Source organism: Ixodes scapularis, unplaced genomic scaffold (genome assembly GCF_016920785.2).
Source record: "Ixodes scapularis isolate PalLabHiFi unplaced genomic scaffold, ASM1692078v2 PGA_scaffold1__304_contigs__length_218370807, whole genome shotgun sequence".
Classification (NCBI taxonomy): Eukaryota; Metazoa; Arthropoda; class Arachnida; order Ixodida; family Ixodidae; genus Ixodes; species Ixodes scapularis.
In genome coordinates, this window is record NW_024609846.1 from 45279008 (window position 1) to 45298622 (window position 19615).

General features: G+C 42.6%; 1 protein-coding gene across 1 annotated transcript in view; it reads right to left on the minus strand.

Moving 5' to 3' along the window:
- LOC8031993 (mitochondrial sodium/calcium exchanger protein) overlaps positions 1 to 19615 on the minus strand; it is a 64833-nt gene that overhangs the window by 23398 nt on the left and 21820 nt on the right. Inside the window, exon 2 of the mRNA XM_042290148.1 lies at positions 507 to 659. Coding sequence (XP_042146082.1) covers positions 507 to 659 — 153 coding nt within the window. The remainder of the gene's footprint in view (positions 1 to 506; positions 660 to 19615) is intronic.

The following is a 19615-nucleotide window of genomic DNA, read 5'->3' on the forward strand; positions in this document are numbered from 1 at the left end:
GAACGCTTTTGGCAACTGACCAACTCCCGCTGTGGCACACGACGCTCCGCAATATGAGTTCGCTTCCGCGAGATTGCAATTCTGCATTAAAACCCCCTCGAAGTCAGGTCGCTGTGTTCCAGCTCCGAGCGTATACGGTACATCTTGGGACCGTCATCCGCCACGGTCATCACATTACGTACGATTCAAAATATGTCTGCTCGATAAGCGTCCCGGATATCAACCCTCCACTTTGAGTTATCGTTCGACAATAGGTATCTCCGTGCATGCTTGTGCGTGGTGATGCAGAATTTATCTAATCAAAAGCTGCCCCCCCCCCCCCCCTCCCCCCCAACCCGGTGAATCCGCCTCATGTCGTCGCGCGTCGCGTTTCCTGCGAAAGCGACGGTCGCTCCTCCCGCAATATTTGGTGCAAAAAAGTTTTAGACCGTTACGATGCTAACTGTGTCGCGCACTGTCCTTTCTAAGATTAAAAAAAAAAGTCTGGTTTTTGGTTAGAGACTTACCAGGACGCCTAGGGCGGGTACCGTGTTCCCCGACCCGAAGGCGCAGTAGACGAAGCTGGTGTACGCCAGCCACTTCTCGTCGCCGTGGCAGTCTTCGTTAGCCTGGACGAAGCTGCACTGGGTGCTCTTGTTGAGGAAGTGCACGGAGTCGCACTGGAGCGGCAGGCACAGTAACCGGAGAAAAGAGAAAAAACGAAAACAAATAAAAAAGGTGACCCTCGGTTTCAATATATATATATATATATATATATATATATATATATATATATATATATATATATATATATATATATATATATATATATATATATATATATATATATATATATATATATATATATATCTTTCCAAAGTGCTATAACAACAACCTGGCGGGACGAGTTGACACTCTGACATAGTAGGGCAGTATTGAAGTGATCTGACTTTGTCACACACACGAGAACGGTGATAACCTAAACCACATAGGGCAAATTAAAAAAAAAAAAAAAAAGAAACACCTCAGCAACTTTTAGCGCAAATACGCGGGTACAGTAATTTATAAGATTACTGTAGCCTTGTTTTTTCCTTGTGTTGTTTGTAGCACAATCAAGCAGTGATGATTGAAAAACTAGTTAATTTAGTTAGTATCGACAAAAGCACTGGCAAGTGGAGGCTGAAATCCTCTCATATTGGCCACCCGAAACTACAGTGGCTACAAGGACCGAAACTATCACTTGCGCCCTACTCCTTTTCTTGACTGGTCTGGGACTGTCGTTTCTGTTGTGGTAGGTGTCGCTACCATTAGGTTGTATATATATGAGAGAGTAAAGAGGCAGACGAAGTTACTTGTTTCGTTCCACCCGGACCAGGCACGTGTGTGCGTTCGTTCCTCTCTGGCCTCGACGGTCGCCGGTCTCTAAGTTTCATTACTGGATGCACGAAGTATACTGTGAGAAATTGTCCAGTATTTTCGCGGCTTCGATAGTCCCACATAACCCATAGGAGTTTTCTTTTAAATAGGATCAGGCAGATAATATTTTGTGGCAGACACAGCTGTAAAACAAATTATATAAGAAAAATAGCATGCTTGGCAATTGTCTTGTCAAGTTATTTTACTTCCTTCAGTTTTTCTTTTCTTGTAGTTTTGGTTAAACATTTTCGGCTCTTGTCCTTTTTGTAAAAATACAACCTTTATCGTTCCAACTCTGGGATGAGAAGATCAACTTGGATATAACGAAGTTTCTGTAGAAGGAAATGACCTTGTATACATTGCTCCACTGTTTAGAAAATCACAACGCAGCTTCCTATCATCACAGCTCATCATGCGTATGTTCGTCGCTCCGGAAACTGAGCAAAGCTTACGCCATAGTCACGAACACTTAAAATGGCACCGACTACAAGACTTTTTCTGAAATGGTAGGTAGGTCGGAAGCCCTTTCCTGTAATTGGCCGCTGGGCTGGAAATTGGTATGTTGAAATGGTGTGTAAGACCTCGATAACTGTGGTTTAGTCTTCACGAGTAGCTCTGCGAACCTTTTTTATAACGTTACGTGGTACATAATACGTTTTAAGTTGTTTCTCAGGACCGCGAACATGTTCCTAAGTTTTATCTGCCCTTTCAGTCAGGTACATGGAGGATTCGCTATACCTGACAGACAGTGACAATACGGTCTTCGCAGGAACTGGTCAGCGAACAAAGTCCGTCTTGTGTATGCACCTTCGAGGTGCAGACGCCAAGATCGGCTTACTAGCGCAAATAAACCTTCGAGAGACAGATTGTTTCGTCTGTAAGCAACTTTGCCCCATTATCTCCATTGATTTTAATGTATCAAACATTAGTTATAAAAAAACACCCGTATAAAAGCATTGCATCCATCAATCACGCTACAGTAACATGGGAGAAAAAAGTCAGTGCTGTGAATAAGGTAAGGGACGGCCCGTATTAAAAGTATTCATGTTCAGTTCGCGAGAAAAGATCAAGCTAATACGCAACACCTAACAGCGGATCTAAAAAGCAATAAAACGCAAACGAGAAACAATAGAAACGATTACCCAACCAGAATCTCCACCGGCGCCCCTCATCTTATCTTAGTCACAGGTGTTCCGTCGATCTATCTCGTATTTGAATAAGCGTTGTGTGTCTGCTTCGTCAGCCAGCCCTGATGAAACGCATCCCCGTCGTCACGAGGAGCAGCTCTTTCGTTTGCCGCTTTTGACGATTGTTTAGTTGCGAGATTTCAGTCTTGCGTGGGTATATGCTTGTCGCAACTATAGGTACAGCTGCGTCCGGCAGAGTATACGTGTCAAGTTCAACTGATATAATATTTCAACGCTCATGCAATATGTATAAAATACAAAGACAGAGACTAAATTATGCGTAAAACTTATTCGTCATTTTCGTTATTTCGCATACAGTGGAACTTTTGTGTGTGCTCTAAATCATAGAACGGGCAATGTTTGACGTCCGCGTGGTCCAGGTCAGTAGACATGAAAAATCTAGGAACCATAAAGTAACTTTTTTTATTTCATTTTTATTTCTCTCCCAAAGGATCAATAAATAAATAAATAAAATTCTCATTTGATGACGACCTTATTCGCCAAGACGGTACTGTAATTAAATACCTGTTTTATTAAAAATATAGTAGTTCTCTGAGTATCCTTTCTTGACTTAGGCAAAGTAAGTGTCAAGAACTACCGTTCAGTTTTATACCATCAAAATATGTTGAGTCAAGCTAACAGACACTTAAAAAATAATAATCTGCCTGACTTTACGGCGTTCGATTTGAGAAACGTTAGGGAGAACTTACTCCCAGATGTTTCTGCTTTATCGTTGTGTGACGGGTTTCTCGACAAAGTGCGGTTTCCAAGAGGGATACCAGAAAAACTCAAAACCTGATTCACATGGTGCGAACTTGCCTGCGATTTCGCAAGAGCGATGCCGTTCTTGCAGTCAAAAAGCATAATGGAAGTTGCGGTGCTCACGCCGCATTTGCGAATTCGCCTGCAAAATCGCACAATGTGAATCAGGCTTAAGAGGGATACCAAAAGCATGTTCGAAGCAGGCTTGCTTCATACATTTGTATGCATTGAATATGCCCGCAGACAGTTTTTGTACGACCAATGTAAAGCCGGGGTCACGCTGCTCAGACATCCTACAAAGGACAGTCTGCAAACGAGAGTCACCGCAATATCCGTGCTTCGAATGCCGCGTGCCCAAGTTTCTCCTTGGGCTCATCGCCAGGCAGCATTCGAAGCACGGATCTCGCAGTGACTCGCGTTCCAATTTGTATGCAGACTGCCTTTTTTAGGATTTATAAACAGCGTAACCCCGGCAGAACAGGATCGTTATAGTATAGGGAGAAACACAACCTGCAGACAGTTTCTTGAGACTGTCTCTTGTATGAAGTATTAAAAGTGAGGCCGCGGCTTTATACGGTATATGGGGAATAGTGACACTATTTTGTCTGCAGTGAGTTCGAATGCAAATCCCGTTCGCGCTGATCACAACGCGGTTATCATGTTTTGTTATCTTCAACTCGGTGGTAAATGTTTAAGAAGTTGTGAACATTTCGTATTACCCATCAGAATATTCATCAATCGCACCATACTTTCCTCGTTACACTTTAAGTCAGAGCGCAGACGACACAACGATCCGATGAGGCCAATCAAGCAGAGCCAAAACTGCAGCGTCGCGGAGCACGTCGTTTTTCAACCTTCTGCTGCGGCGGGCTGAATCGCTGATAAACAAAAACGACGCAAGCAATATTAAAAAAAAAAAAAAAAAAAAAAAACCTAAGAAAAGGGGGGGGGGGGGGCGCACATACTAAAAAAACGCCGTAACTACCGTTTTAGTGTGTGCGTTTGTGCTCGTGTATCTTCCACCGCCACTGATAAGTTAACGAACGCAGGACGCGTGTATGAACGATCAAAAATATTAAACTACGAAGACATTAAATGTTAAAATTTATTTTAAAAAATTAGGTATCGCTTTTTTTTTGTTAAAAATATTCTGTAGAGTATACAGGGTGTGCGCGCTCTTTCAGCCGCCTTGACAGGGGGAGAGAAATATACTTCCGATTTTCTCATGTTTGCCTTGTGTTTGGGTGGGTGCGCGACAACTCTTGGTTCACTAGCGAGCAATTCTATGAGAGTTACGCTCTCGAAATGCCCCAGTGTTGGGCTTTTAAAGTGTTGATGCACAGCGTCAAGATGGCGTTTCGCATAATTTATGAAACACACAGATATGAAACGAAAATCTAGATGGCGCATCAAACGACGGGCCCGAGTCGGGTGCACGAGTCCATGACAATCAGTGTCGCCAAATATTCGAGTAACGGCTTGTGTTCAATCAAAGATGAAAATGGCCGAACTCTAACGATGCCTGAAGCTCAACCCATGCTCTATGTAGTGAGGTACGTTGCTGGGTATAGTTGGTTCACCTTCGTTAAATATAAAAAAAAAAGAGCGCAAAAAAGACGAGGACACGAAGTTAACAGGAGAGCGTGTGCTCTATGCTTTTCCAACCCCAGCACATGACCATGATGATCACTGATGGAATGTAATTAACGTCAGATCACGTGGCCGCCTTTTCTAATTGCGGAGGGAAAGCTGTGTCTTTCCTTTATTTTTTCTGCGTTTGCCATTGCGCAGAGAGAAACATTAATGGGTGTTTTTTTGCAAGTTATAAACGTCAGGAGTTCGTTTTTAGTGGTATTTACTGAAAGTACAGATACGGTTGCACGACCCAGTTTAGATGTAAACACCCTTGAGGCACCTAAACATGTCTTCGTTGCTGAACTGGCTCAGAAAGTTGGACCAGAGAATAGAAGCATAGAGCGGTTGTCAATATTCGGCTGTCCCTTTGAGGCCACTAGGATCTTTCTTTTGAGGTGTCCCCCTCCCATGCACACTCGTTGTTCTATGTAACGTCGGATTCATAAGCCACATGTGTCTCATAAAAGTGTCGTTCTCAAGTTCTTCCCCAAGCTTCGACCACATCCGTATTTTGTTTCAACTTCCCAGTTTCTGCGCGAAAAGTAAATGTAATGCCAACCCCCGCGTTTTACTGTTAACAAATGACACAAATATAATTTTGGAATTAACTCACTCAAACGGAGGATGGAGTCCCTCATGAATAAAAAGTGTTCTATGGAGAAGCAAAAAAGAAAAAAAAAGAAAAAAAAAGGGGTGTTTAAAAACATATCATGTTTGTAAAGGTTCCACCAAATACGATATAGCTTCGCCAATACTGGAAACTCCTCCGCAAACACATAGGAGCGGCGGCGAACGTGACAGTGGCGCCTCTAGCGGACTCGGAGTCTACGGAAGCAGTCGTCGCAATGGAAAAGTATAGGCTCCGCGACGTCCTCGAGCTTTACAAGCCCCGTATCGTCACCCTAACAGCAGAAACAATTTATTACGGTCAGTTCGCTTGCAAAGCGGAATCCACTGATCGCAACTGCAATGACAATCGAATAACAACGCGCGCATAACCAAAGATAGAGCAGTTTATTTAGCGGTCTCAAACGCCTCTCAGGGGATCACACGCGTTTGAAACGCGTCTGGGAAGCGGAAAAAAAGGCGTTTAGCTACTCGAACTACGTCGTAATCGTTAAAACATGCAAAAACGACATGTTAATATTACCAGAGCAAGCGCACGAGCTGCTGGAGCATAAAAACAAAACAAAAAGTAAGGATAAAACTGAACGTGCAAACACTTACCGAACTTTGCAGAAAAAATGGTGTCGCCATCCCCGACGAAAATAAGAAGAAACGGGAAAGAGAAGCGAACAACGGCGAATAAAACAAAAAAGCTAGCAAAAAATTATTTCAACGACGAGGATCGTTGCGGCGCTTATAGAAAAAAAGAAAGAAAAATGGAAAGCAGCAAATGAATAGCTGGTGGTCGCCACCGGTGTTGAGTTCACGACAAACAAAGCGGAAGCAACAGACGAAACTAATGAAAAAACAAGAAAGCGACCCTTTTTTTTTTTTTCAGCTGCTTGTTGTACATTTCTTTATTTGCTTTCGCGGCGTAGGTACGAACTAAAAACAAAACAGGGGAAATAAATAACGTAGTGCAGCTCACACTGCCCGGTAAAAAAAAGTCGCAGAAATGTTTTGGTCGCAAGCAGCAATCTTCTATATGTGCTAGCAGTGAGTAACTTTTTTTTGCTTTCGAATTTATTTTTCCAGTGACTTTGGCGGGTTGTTCGTTCGCTCGCTTGACGAAGCAGTTTAAAAGTGCATTTAAGTACTTGTTGACGTAGGTGTCCGTAGGTTGACGTAGGAAGCAGAAGATTTTCCACCACATCGCACAAACTTGTTCTTGCAATGGTAGGCACCACATCGCACAAACATGTTCTTGAATGCGGCCGGTTGATCGACAAACGATGACCCGTAGCAGACGTGCCGGCCGGAGTACACAAATAAAATTCGAATAAAAATGGATAACGAGCGTACACTTCTTAATATATTTAATAAATATCAAAAAGCACGCATGACGATTTTGGATTAGAAACTCAATCGAAGGCGAAAATAGGAGGTTATCGCAGACGACAGTGGAAGAAAACAACAACGACAACAGCAAAACTGCAGACGGCCCTCAAAATGCCCGGGCCTAGCGCAGACGAACCGGGGGCAGTAAGCGGCGAAGCGAAGGAAAGTGAGTAAAAACTAAGCCAAACAAAGCAAGGATACGCGATGGTTTCCACGTCGGGCAACAAAAAAAAAAAAAAAGAAAGCAAAAAGAAAACAAAAAATATACACAGCAGGAGGAAGAAATAACGCGGCAGAGTGGAGTCGCCTCAAAAATATAAAAGAAAGACGACTCAAAAATGGAAAGAATGGAGACGGTTCAACGGGTGTCGGCCTTTATCGTAGAAGTAAAGAAGCAGCGAAGCAGAAGATGTTTGTCGTCCCCGCGGTAACAATCGGAATTTGTGCACTCTAAATAACGTGACTGAAATCACCTTTTTTCGCCGGAGCTACGACGCTCTCCCCTTCTTTCTTTGCAAGCGCGAGAAGTCTGCTTTTTTCGTAACTCCGCTTTTGTTAATCTATAATCGCGTCAGATTTGCATATGCACAACGACTTCTTTCGGAGAATACTGACATCGGCGTAACGTACGTGGTTCGAAATTGACTTCTGCTTCTTCATCCGGAGACGATCTTAACGCGAATAGCCAGCTCGCCTGTTCGACGAAACGGTTATAAGCAAGACATTTATGAGAAATGGGAATTGAAACAACAAAACGAATTGACTGATAAGAACAATAAAGTTGAAACGAAGCTATGTTCTGAAATGTTTATACATTCCCCTTTTTCACGAAACAGCGCGAAGGCATACATTCGTGTTTTGCTTGGCTTACATAAGTTGGGACAGAATGTTTTCTTCGGGAGAACTCCGAAATTGCACCCAGAAAGCTGTAACATCTTTCCCACGCGAAGAGAATGTCTTTCACTCATGAGCTGGCACCCATTTTTTAACTTTCAAAGCAGCGAATGTCCATGACAATTTTTTTTCGTTGGTCACCTCGCACGGAGATAGGCAAAACCAATGCATTTCGGAGAATTTGTCTGCCAGCGGAGACTCCGAGCTCGCCAGGGGCGCTGCAATCACTTTTCGCCCGTTTTCCGCGGGAGTTGCCAGTATTGGCTTCCACGGTATTTGGTTCCACTGCCCCGCATCTTCGGAACAGATCAGAAAAGGTGGCTCCGAAAACTACTTTGTTTGCAAAAACACTGTTGCCAGAAAGCGCGTTTTCGGTGTCTCGTACGCTCGCTCCGTTCCCCACAACGCTGCTCCAAGCAAGAACCATATGTGTACCTCCAATACATGGCTTGCAGTTGCACTGAGCGCGAACCTTCGGCAGCGTGCATTTTGCACCACCGAGTTCGATTTTCTCTGCAAGAACAAATATCAGTGGCCACCTGCATATACTGCGATGTCGTCACCTGCGAACCATGCTAAGCAGTTCGATACTACTATGGTTGGGCCTAGTTAGCACATATCGATTAAAAGGTTAAAAGGGCTGCTATGGACAAGCGCATATCGGGGGTTCTTGACGGGATGAATGTGGTCAAGATTATGCACTATGCGGATGATTTTTTGGGTGTTTTGGGGGAATGTATAACGAATTGTATGGAACATGCTGTGGCAGAAATTGTTAATTTGTTTAGATCACTGTCCGGCGGACTGATCTTCACTTGGGAAATGCCTAATGCTGTCAGTATAGGCTTGCAGCTCATTTTTGCTAAGGATCATTTGTGCTGGAGCTATAATCCTCAAACTACAAAAGGCATTCTTCCTTTCACCAGTGCCCACTCAAAGCTTGTAAAACGTGGGATTGCTTCCATCTGCTTTCATGCGGCCATTACAAGAAGCTGCCAGCATAGACTGCCGGTCAGCTTTGATCAGCAAGTTGCACGCTTGACGAGTGCCGGTTACCCGGGCAGCTTAGTGACAAGTGTGTGTGAAAGGCTCCTACAGAGAATTAAACGAAAGGGCGGTGACAAATTTCGTGAAAAGACAGACAAGATGCCAGTGCAGGTGGTTCCATATTTGCACCAAAGTGTCCTACGATTTGAAAAAAAAAGATAGCTGCTAGACACAGGGTTATTGTAGTGTTCTCAGCCCCGTGCAAACTTTCAAAGATATGCTCCGCGTTGTCAAAACGAAAGTTTGTAACGTACTCCTCAAACACGTAACAAGATACTCCGAATGCGGGACTAAGGTGGATTATAAGATTCCTTTTAGTTGCGGCCAAGTTTACATCGGTCAGACCGGCCGATGCTTTAATGAAAGAGCGCGGGAACACAAGCTAGCCGTACGGAATAATTCGGGTGGGCATGTTGCGGAGCACTGCAAACGATGTGGGTGTGAACGTTCGTTAGAGAGCACAAGGTTTATTAAGAGAGGGAATGAGAAGATGGAAAGGGAAATTATCCAAGCTTCCTGTATACACAAAGCCGCTGACCAATGCTCAAGCATACCATCCCTTTATCTGCTAAACAAGGAAGTTGTGTTTCTTGAGGGCTGCGTGTGGGTGAGTGATAAGAACTTTTATCTTGTTGCTTCTGTTTAGGCAATGGGGATCGACAGTTTGACTATGTTTCGTGTTTCATCAAATCAGTTGGAAGTTGGCGCTTGTCCGTGTCGTACGTGTGTCTTTTTTCGTCTTGTTCAGTTCGCGCCTCTTAACCTTTTAAACAGTTCAGTTTCCATGTGAATAGCATGTGTTCGCAAAACGAGCAAAAATTAGATGTTCAAATTGTAAAGTTGCGCAGTATAATGGTATTATAGCAGTCTCGCGATGATATGCGGCAGAATAATATAATGTTAGGGCGCATGACTGATAAAGCAGACCTTCGTAAATCGAGGGACCAAAACAAGTGCACCTAAAACTGAATAAGCCCAGACTTGGACGTAGTTCAACTACTCTACTCAAACTACTGCAGTTTAACTACTTTTCCGAGTAACTTTGCAACTTTCAATTACAACTTTATTTGGGTAATTAGTAGTTTAATTTAACTACGTTTTTCAGGTAACTTCTACTCAAATTACTAACTACTTTCGAAATGTAGTGCTAATTTTGCTCATCACAAAAGTTTGAGCGGAGAAATAAATAAGACGCAGGCAGATGAAGTGGCATTCCCGAACAAGGGGCCCCCTCACATTCCGTTCCGGGGCCACTGGAGTGACCTCGCAGCTGGGCACCTGTTCCCATGGTCGCCTCGTCGTCAGCGCATATACTCCCTTGCAAAGCCGGACTCCCCGTACGAGCGCAGATAAGGATAATCCTAGAAAAAATCGTGAGGGTGCAGGCGAGCTGGTGAATATTAACCATGTTGAATTAACCTGAGACTGGGGTAGAGAAGAAACATCAAAACGTAGAAGGGACAGAGAATAGACAGGACGACGTCTTCGTCCTGTCTATTCTGTGTCCCTTCTACGTTTTGATGTTGCTAAAAAATGGCGGTCGTCTCCTCTCTGCTCCCTTCTTTCTCTCTCGCTCCTTCGGCGCTCTCCTCCCTTTCATTTACTTTTCTCCTCTCCGGCGCCTTCGTCGCCGCACCCACTGGCCAAACTCTCCTAATATACGGCTCTGCCCGACGCTTCACAGCCTGTTTCTGAAATTCAACGCTGCCTTTCCATCCAGCGCCACAGTGGAAGTTCTTTTTAACTTGGCTGGGGACTTTTTTTAGGAGGAAAAGGGAAAAACTCTTCGATAAGAACTTTGAAAGTCAATTGCATTGTGAGCGAATTAACTATTTCGGTGAAAAGGCAAGCTATAAAATGAGTGCATTTATTTTAGGCTCGCGGGGTTTTTCATGGATCAAAGCTGCTGTTTATTTTGCTACCACAAAATATAAAAAAGTAACTTCGAAAGTAACTTCAAAGTAACTCGCTACTTTTTTTTACAGCAGTTAGTAGTCTACTCAATTACTATTACTAATGCGTAATTTCTACTCTACTCCAAATACATTTGGCGTCGAATATCAGTAACTTAACTACCTTTTTGGAGTAATTTGTACATGTCTGCATAAGCCTCCAGAGGCAGTACCTCGCGAAGTTTCGAGTTTATGCAAGCTGATACCCAAATGTCATATATGTTAGGAATATAAGAATTTTCGTCTCTCCTTCGCGCTATTTATGTTTAACTAGAAATATCATTGCATCTCTATGTATTTTATTGGAGGCATGTGTATCGAATTCCTTTGAAGAATACCATTTATAATTTTTATCCACATTTCGCGTATTATTTGCCTTCAGAGCTGTCATCTCAGCAGAAGGTCATTTTTTGCATACCCCGTGTGACCCAACGTTTTCAACTGCAAAGCAGAAAAAAAAAAACACAAAAAAACACAACAACAACAACAATAATAATAATATTCAATAAATAAGAAAGAAAACACGTTTCTGCAGATTGGCTTAACAGCTTTTTCGTGTGTCGTCCTCCCGTGTCAGTCTCAAGTGGTTATGGGAACTTCATACAGACAAATTTATTGATGATAATGAATATATATTTGATGCTCTGCATAACTGCTCTGCATATCTTTTCATGCTTTTTTTATCCTGGATAGGCACATATATAAGGAAATTAGGAGAGCCTTAAACATTTTTTTTTAGTTATCGCTGACTTAAATAATTATATGTTCCTGATACATGTATAACTTCACAAGATATAGAACTTGTAATGGCCTCTTTTATGTTATCAACAGCATTTTGTTTTGTGTATGTGGGCTAAACACAGGGACGTGGCAGAACTATGACGATTACACACGCAGACCGCCAGAAAGTGATCAATATAAGTAGCTGCCAAAAAGTGACCAGTTAAGTAGCATGGCATACCAATTTGTTCTTTTAAACAAAAAAATCATCAATTAGCAAGGGTGATGCTTATTTGCAAATTGAATTGACAGACATCTTGTTAAAAAGAAACCTCAACAGCTGCGCCAGTTTATCCTGTATCAGAAAATGTTCGCTTAGGCACGTGCTATTTTAGGCCAGATCCGAGATTTAACTACGAAGGTTTGAACGATTTTGATCACACCTTCTTGCATGATCCTTCGCCTGCATCATGATGCTGAATGTAAACGTTAGGTCTGTTCGATTCGCCTGAACTGGCTGAACTAGTTCAGCAGTGCAGGAACTGGTGCATTCGATCCAACCGGAAGTTGCACAGCCGCTGCAGTGGCGCATTCGACTCTTCCCAGTTCTGAACGAGTTCAGACAAATAAACCTTATTTTCACTAGTGTTTCTTTGATCTGTATAATATGTTTCCCCGATATTCTTTTGTTTTTTTCTCTCTTTCTTTTCAAACTAATGGACACTCGAATTAGTAATAAAAATAAGCGCGTATGCAAACACCCGAATGCATAAAAATAAACAGTTATACAAGATTGTTCATTACGTGGTGGCACAAATAGTTTAGATTTTGGGGGCAATATTTGAAGCGGAGTTCTGCAGGAATGTTAATATAAAATTAAATATTGCGTGTAGGTGGTGGCCCATTTTCACTTCGATAAATGTTTGAAGCAGAGATTTAACGACATGTTCGTGTAACATTAAATTTTACGTGGCAGTGGTGGTTGAGCCAGTGCTAGTTTCGAAGCAATTTTTGAAGCTAAAATTATTGTTTTGGAAGAACTTTCTTCTGGTGCAGATACATAATTTTGTAGCCGTCCAGTACAGTCTTCTATGACTCATACTGGAGTAAAGTCCTGCAATTACTGCTTTGTATCCGTGTTAAATAGTTCCGCGTGTTGGGAATCGCAGTAGTGCACTGACCCAATTACCCCCTGCGAAACAATACCACAATACCTTGTACACCAACGTCCCGTTGGCTTTATGTGAGCTTATAGGGGCACTGAGACCCCAACGGTGGTATTTTTTGTTGTTGTTATTGTCTGTAACGATACAAGTTGTTGTCATAGACAAACAAAAATACCACGACGCGAAAAAAAAAAATTCCTTACGCTTGGGCGCGCCTTTTTATTTTTGACGTTTTTCTCTCCCCCTTCTCACCTCCTCGCTCCTTTTTATTTGTGACGTAATCAATTATGAACTTTAGAAGCGTTCCAAGCGACATTTCTAGAATATTTATAACGGCATTTTCGAAACATGTTTTTTTACGTATTTGCGAACGCACTACGGCACTTCCTTTTGATATACCGAAAATTGGAGTCCGGAGTGATGTCGCCGCCTGACTTTTTATCCTCCCTCGGAAAACAAACACTTTTTATCCTCCCTCGGAAAACAAACACTTTTTATCCTCCCTCGGGAGAACACGAAACTTCGGGTCGGGACGGTTCGGAGGCGCGAGAGAAACTGGAGTTGCAGGACGACTCAATCTTTGACGTCACTGCACTGGCGCGGATCGCGCGGAAACTTCAAATTCAGGTTTTGGAAATTGTTTTTGGTTTTATTTCACAAATACTGAGTTCCCAAGGTTGGAATTTCGAGGGTAGTGTCCAGGCATCATCTTCAATTGTTTCAGATAATTAAAACAAAAGAAGATTTTGACCTGTCGGTACCCTTTTAAGATACGTCAAAATTGTATTTTATTCCCATTAGTGATAACGGGCAATAGTTTTCAGGCTTCACATAAACCCAGTATTATCAGCAAGAAATCGGTATACGTTTAATTCTAACTTAACCCCTTATATACTAAAGAAGATTAAAATTGGTACTATGCACCGAGTTCTCACGTGACTTAAGGTTCAGAAGTCGTTTTTTCTGACGTCGCAAATCATGAAGGAAGGAACATTTCTTTTTGGCAACAATTATATTTAGGCTTGAACTTCCTTATGGCTAGAACGGCTAAGAAAATAATAAAGGTAAAAATGTAATGCCTTTTCATAACTTTCTAGCACATTTTCAAATTAAGTTCGTCAAGCTAGAAAAAATGTAACATAGGGTTACGACTATAGAAAATATAATGCACAAAAAGTCATCAACTGTATCCGCAGTACCATTTTAGAGCGCAGCTTTTAGGGGCCCGTTTCCGGCTTGAGCGGCGTCGCCGTCGGCGTAACCGCGAGGTCACGTGACCCCCTAACGTCACCCTAAGGTCACCCCAAGGTCACGTGACCCCCTCCCGAGGTCACGTGACCCCTCCCCCAGGGTCACGTGACCCCCTCCCGCCCCCTTCCCCCCCCCACCCGAAGTCACGTGACACTTCCCTCCCCCATTGCTCGTGGAGCGATCAAGCGTTATCTGAGCTTGAAGCCGGCGTGATCGTTGCCTGTTGCAGCGATAAACGGCACCTAAATTCCCCTGAGCGAAACGGGACCTAAATTCCCATTGGCTGCGACGCGTCATGTTGCTTCATAGCAACGGTGTCATCATTGCTCAGGAGCCAGCCGAACTGCTGGCGGCGCAGCGGGAGAAGAGAAAAGGGGGGGGGGGGGGGGGGGGGGGGACGCTAGGATGTGCTGGCCTGCTTAACGACACGCTTTGAGGTCTAACGTCGTCAACCGGTGCCTGCAGCTAGCGCGATGATGATGATGATGATGAGAGGACACGTGTTTTCGGCACGCGCCGCGCCGAGCTTCGCGCTCCCACCGCTGCCTCACCCAGCGCCGCAGCAGTCACCAGTGAGCCAGGGATGCTTTCGCATTCACATCGCATAAAAAGTGCTTAGGTGTCCTCGGAATGTTTTTTTTGTATTTATAGCTGCCATAAAACGATTAGGATGCGCAGCGGAAAGTTACCGAACTCCACTTGATTGGAGTTGCCCCACATGGTAGGGCATAATTACGCAGCGACAAAATGCTGCTTATCCGAAGCCAGAAAACCCAGAAAGCTAGAACGTGGCTTAAACCAGGCCAACGGTTTGCCAACAGCTTGTTTTCGAGAAAGTTGTCACTAAAAGAACGCAAAAAAATGAAAAGAAAACGATAAAAAAACACGCAGATTACTGAGCTTTAGCGCGGTATGGCGCCATTTTGGCTAATTTGCCTATTAGATGTAGCAAAGCGCAGACTTTTTTTTTTTTATTATGGCGTCATTTACGAGATTAATTACGACTCCACTTCTTAATTATGTAACGGTTCCTGTCACGCTCGTGTCATGTTTTCAAAGGTCATATGTCACACAGATTAAATCAACTTGAACGATTGCTTATCACAAGTATCAACATGGTGTGCGAAATGGAAAAACGGTGCTCAATGCTTCAAAGTGCGTCCACATGACAGTCACTAATAGACGACAACCGCTTACCTCTACCCATACTATCTGCGATGCCGGCTTAGAAGCAGTTACAGAATACAAATACCTCGGCGTCACACTAAGCTCAAATCTATCTTAGAATTTACATATCGGCGACCTTGTTACGAAAGCAACCGGAAAGTTGTGGTTTTTGAGAAGGAACGTACGCGATTAAATTCGCATGTTATAAAAGCTTTGTTTGCCCCGTGCTAGAGTACGCAGAGACAGTTAGTGAGCCGCGGTTGCAAGCGAGCATTAATGCGCTAAAAAATGTTCAAAGGAAAACCCTTCGAGTCATCCACGATCGCTATGCGACAGACGGTCTTCGATAAAACTCAAGTTTTCCGCACCTGGCTATGCCGTTGAAAAGCTGGAAATACATTTTTAGTCTGTTAGCTTTCCTTCGTATACGAAGGACAGCTAGCAGGCTAAAAATGTATTATCAGTTTTTCAGCGGCATGGATGGTCTAGACATTGCCGACTACGGTAGAAACAACACAAGCCGTCAAACCACGACAAAACACATTAAAACAATAGGAGAGCCTTTCTGCCACGAAGATGTGTTTAAAGATCCACGGACAGTCGCCGAGTGGAAGAGACTCCCTCCATAGGTCATTGATCCCCAGAATCCCTCGAAATACTTACTCTGTCAACCTCAAGCATGTTTGCTTCATACATTTGTGTACTTCGCAGTCGGATTTCTCGTCGATAATACCGGATTTATGTGAGGCCTTCTAGGTTCCAACTGTTATCCGCTGGCGCACAGTGGTAACAAATAAAACACACATTTGACTTTAGTTAAGCTTACACAGCCTAGGAAAGTAATTAGGTGAGGGCACTATACTTCCACTGCCAACATCTGGAATCGCATACACAGCAGTATTTACACGACTATGCTGCTGTACGAGTCATAGGAGATTGCACCGAACAGTTACAACATTCGGTTTGTGAAGAGAGGTGCTCCAGTAGGAAAATTTTTCTATAACAAAAGTGCTTCAAAGCGAGATAATCTCCGCTTCGAAAATTGCTTTAAAACTGAAACTGACCGGATATGCCAATATTGTATACGTACTATTTACTTATGTACAAAGATTGTTTCTTTTTTTTTATTTTTTATCTCGGTTCCAGAAACTGCGCTAAGACTTAAACTGGTCTTACCACCATCGTATACGTCATTTTATATTCTGTTTATGCATCGCTTTAGATGCATACGGATAATTTCATTCACGCTGATTTTTTTTTTATGTTTAATTCGTGTGTTAATTTTTGAGCAAAATAGAGATATTCTCAAAAACACATACTGAACACATTAATAAAATATTTAGTTAAATTTAAAAACGTTCTTTTGTCCCTTTTTCGCTTTCTCTCTTGTCATGGGTTTGATTCAAGCGCGTGGAACATGTGTGCGGGCAGCTTTTACGCGACCGATGTGACAAGGCCGTGGATCATACAAGAATGAAGCACGACTGTGACAGCGTCTGCAGGCTTCCGTTTGAATGAAGTATTAGTAGTGTAACCACTGCTTTAAAGTTTGAGGGGAATTGTGCCACAATGTTTGTACAGCGAGTCCTATAGTGCAAATCCCGTTCGCACTGATAACAACGAAGTTATTTTCATACGTTATATTTAGGTTTTGGCAAACCTTTTACGAGTAAATTATGAAAATGCAGTTTTACCCGAAAAAACATTTATTAATCACACTATGATTAGTTTTGCCTTAAGTCAAAACGCAGCCGACACTCCGAGCCGATGAGGCCAATCGAGCAGCAGCGCCACAAATGGAACGTCACGACATGGGCAGAACATGCGCAGTGACATTTCACGGCGCATCGCGTCACATGCACCGTGGACTTCCGCTTTTAGCCTCCGTGACTTTGTGCTTGTGTGTCTTCTAGTCCTCGAGTGCATTCTGGATCGCGGTGAAAAGAAGCATAAACACACAAAAATACTGGAAAAAAAAAGTGAGCAGTAGGCGTAATTTTTGCACGTACTCCAATTCACAAATAAAATAAGCTGCGTTCGTATGCGAAACCTCGAAAGATAAAAAAAAAAAAAAAAGATACGAACAATTTAAAATTTTAGAGCAGAATGGTGAGGACACGGCGTGTCGAAATGAATAAAAATTGCAAGAAACAAATAAATAGCGATATTATAACTTACCCATTTTGTTCTAAGCCCGAGACTGAGGCAGGAAAAGAGGAAAGTTTCAAAGTAGAAGAAAAATGAACAGTCGAGGACACGTCTCGACTGTTCATTTTTCTTCTACTTTGAAACTTTCCTCTTTTCCTGCCTCAGTCTCGGGCTAAAAACAAAATGGTTAACATCCACCAGCTCGCCTGCGCAATCACCACATTATCATTGACTTACTATTGTTCTCCACTGCATACCACGGTACTATCTACCCAAATCATGGAACCCTGACGTATTTCGAGTGTCTGTCTGGTTGCTCTCCACGTTTGGTTACAACTGATTCGCCTATTCGTTTCAAAAAAACTTTTTGCGCGACCCCGGCGTCAACGAGGGGAGCTCAGCTGGCCCGGCCTCGCCATTGTCGTTGCGAAAATGGTCCGTGTCGCAAGCCATGGGTTCTAATCGTTGTCCTCCGTGTCCCGAGATTTCAATCTAACCTAGGAAATAATATGTCGCAAAACGAGTACAGCTGCTTCGTACAACGGTCAGGGTAGTGTGAAGCAAGCAAAAAAATTCCCCTCTCAAAAAAAAAAAAAAAAAATGAGACAAGGATAATACAAACAAGCGTTGTTTTTTAGGGATGTGATAATATTCGAGCGTCGAATTCGAATTCGAATAGTGATTGATTGAATAATAAGATTCGACTTTCGGATTCCTAGTATTTGAGTTTTCGAATAATTATATTAATCGAATATCGACTGATAACAAAAACTCGAAGTTTTTTGTTTTTTTTCCGCTGTTGATATGGTGGATAAGCCCTTACAGGCTTGTGTTAGACGGTTATACCTAAATCAAGCCTGCGTTCAGAAGCCTTGACTAGCCACCAGGGTTGTAAAAGTTACTTAAAAAATGTACCTAAGATACAGTTACAGGTACTCATACAAAAAGGTACTTAGGTACGCACCTAGGTACTTGCTTAAAGATGTACCTAGGTACGGGTACAGTTACTTTAAAGATACTGTATTTATTTATTTTCCTTAAATTTGTCAAAATATATTGGAAGGAAAGCTTTTTATACTACGGATACACTCAAAAACCTATCAAAAACGAGTTCGATAAATGTGCTTTGTTGGTGTCAATGCGAAGTCCACATCGGTGTTGAGTCCTCATGTGCCTTGTCCCCACGCTCCAATTGGTTCACCGAGGCCACAGCTTCCACTGTTTACCATGTCACACCGAAGCCGCCGAAACTCGCTTATTGACGTTCTTGCCCTCAGAGCCGGTGCTGACGCCGACGGGCCCAGAAGACGTCGGCCGCATGAAGAAACGGATGAGTCGAGTGCATTTGCACCTAACCTTCGTAACGACGAGCGAAAGGCATCAAGCTTCCTAGCTTTATTTTTTTCTTTCGTTAGTCAGAAGAAAAATGCGTTTTTTTTTTTCTTCTAGAACTTTCTCAGTTTTGATAACTGCAAAATTTGAGTCCGATTTATTGAGTGGAAACTGTATTATATACGGAATGTTGCATTGCTTTACGATTGTAGTTATAATTTATTTGCAATTATATTTTATATTGTATTTATGGCAGAGCAATGCCACCACCAGGACAAGATACGGGCAACAGAAACTGCGCACATCGTTCAAGTTATCTCCTCCCTTGTATAGCTGTCAAGGAACTTCAAACACGCAATGAAGTCGATTTCAGTTTGAGATGAAGGAAGCAGGTCGCTAATTTCGCTAAACGGAGTTCCGAAACGATTAAATAAATGGGTTTCGCTAGAACGGCATCGCTAATTCACCGTTCGCTCAAATGAACACCTACATTCACTAAATTTTTTCGTTCGATGAAACATCATAGGCGGAGCTTCGTTCACTAAAACGTCGTTCAATCTTCCTCCAATGCCGTACCCAACTCAACGTTAATCACGGCACATGGTAGTGTGTTAATACTTCAAGATTTATAGTTTCTACCATTTGAATAGAAAAGTATTTGTAAAACGTAGCTTCACTTAGTTACAAGTTACTGGAAAATGTACCTAAGATACAAATACAGATACCGAGAAATTAAAGTACCTAGGTTTGTACCTCAGGTACAACAAAAGTACCTAGATACCGATTTCCAGTTACTTGTACCTAGGTACTTTACAACCCTGCTAGCCACGCAATCCCGCAGAATATAGTTCGCGTCTTGTGTTCCTCGAAGAGAAGAATGTCATGCTTCTATGGCTTCTTCTATGCGCTCGACAAAAATTTGTAACCACGCACATCGCCATTTTGAATTCAATAA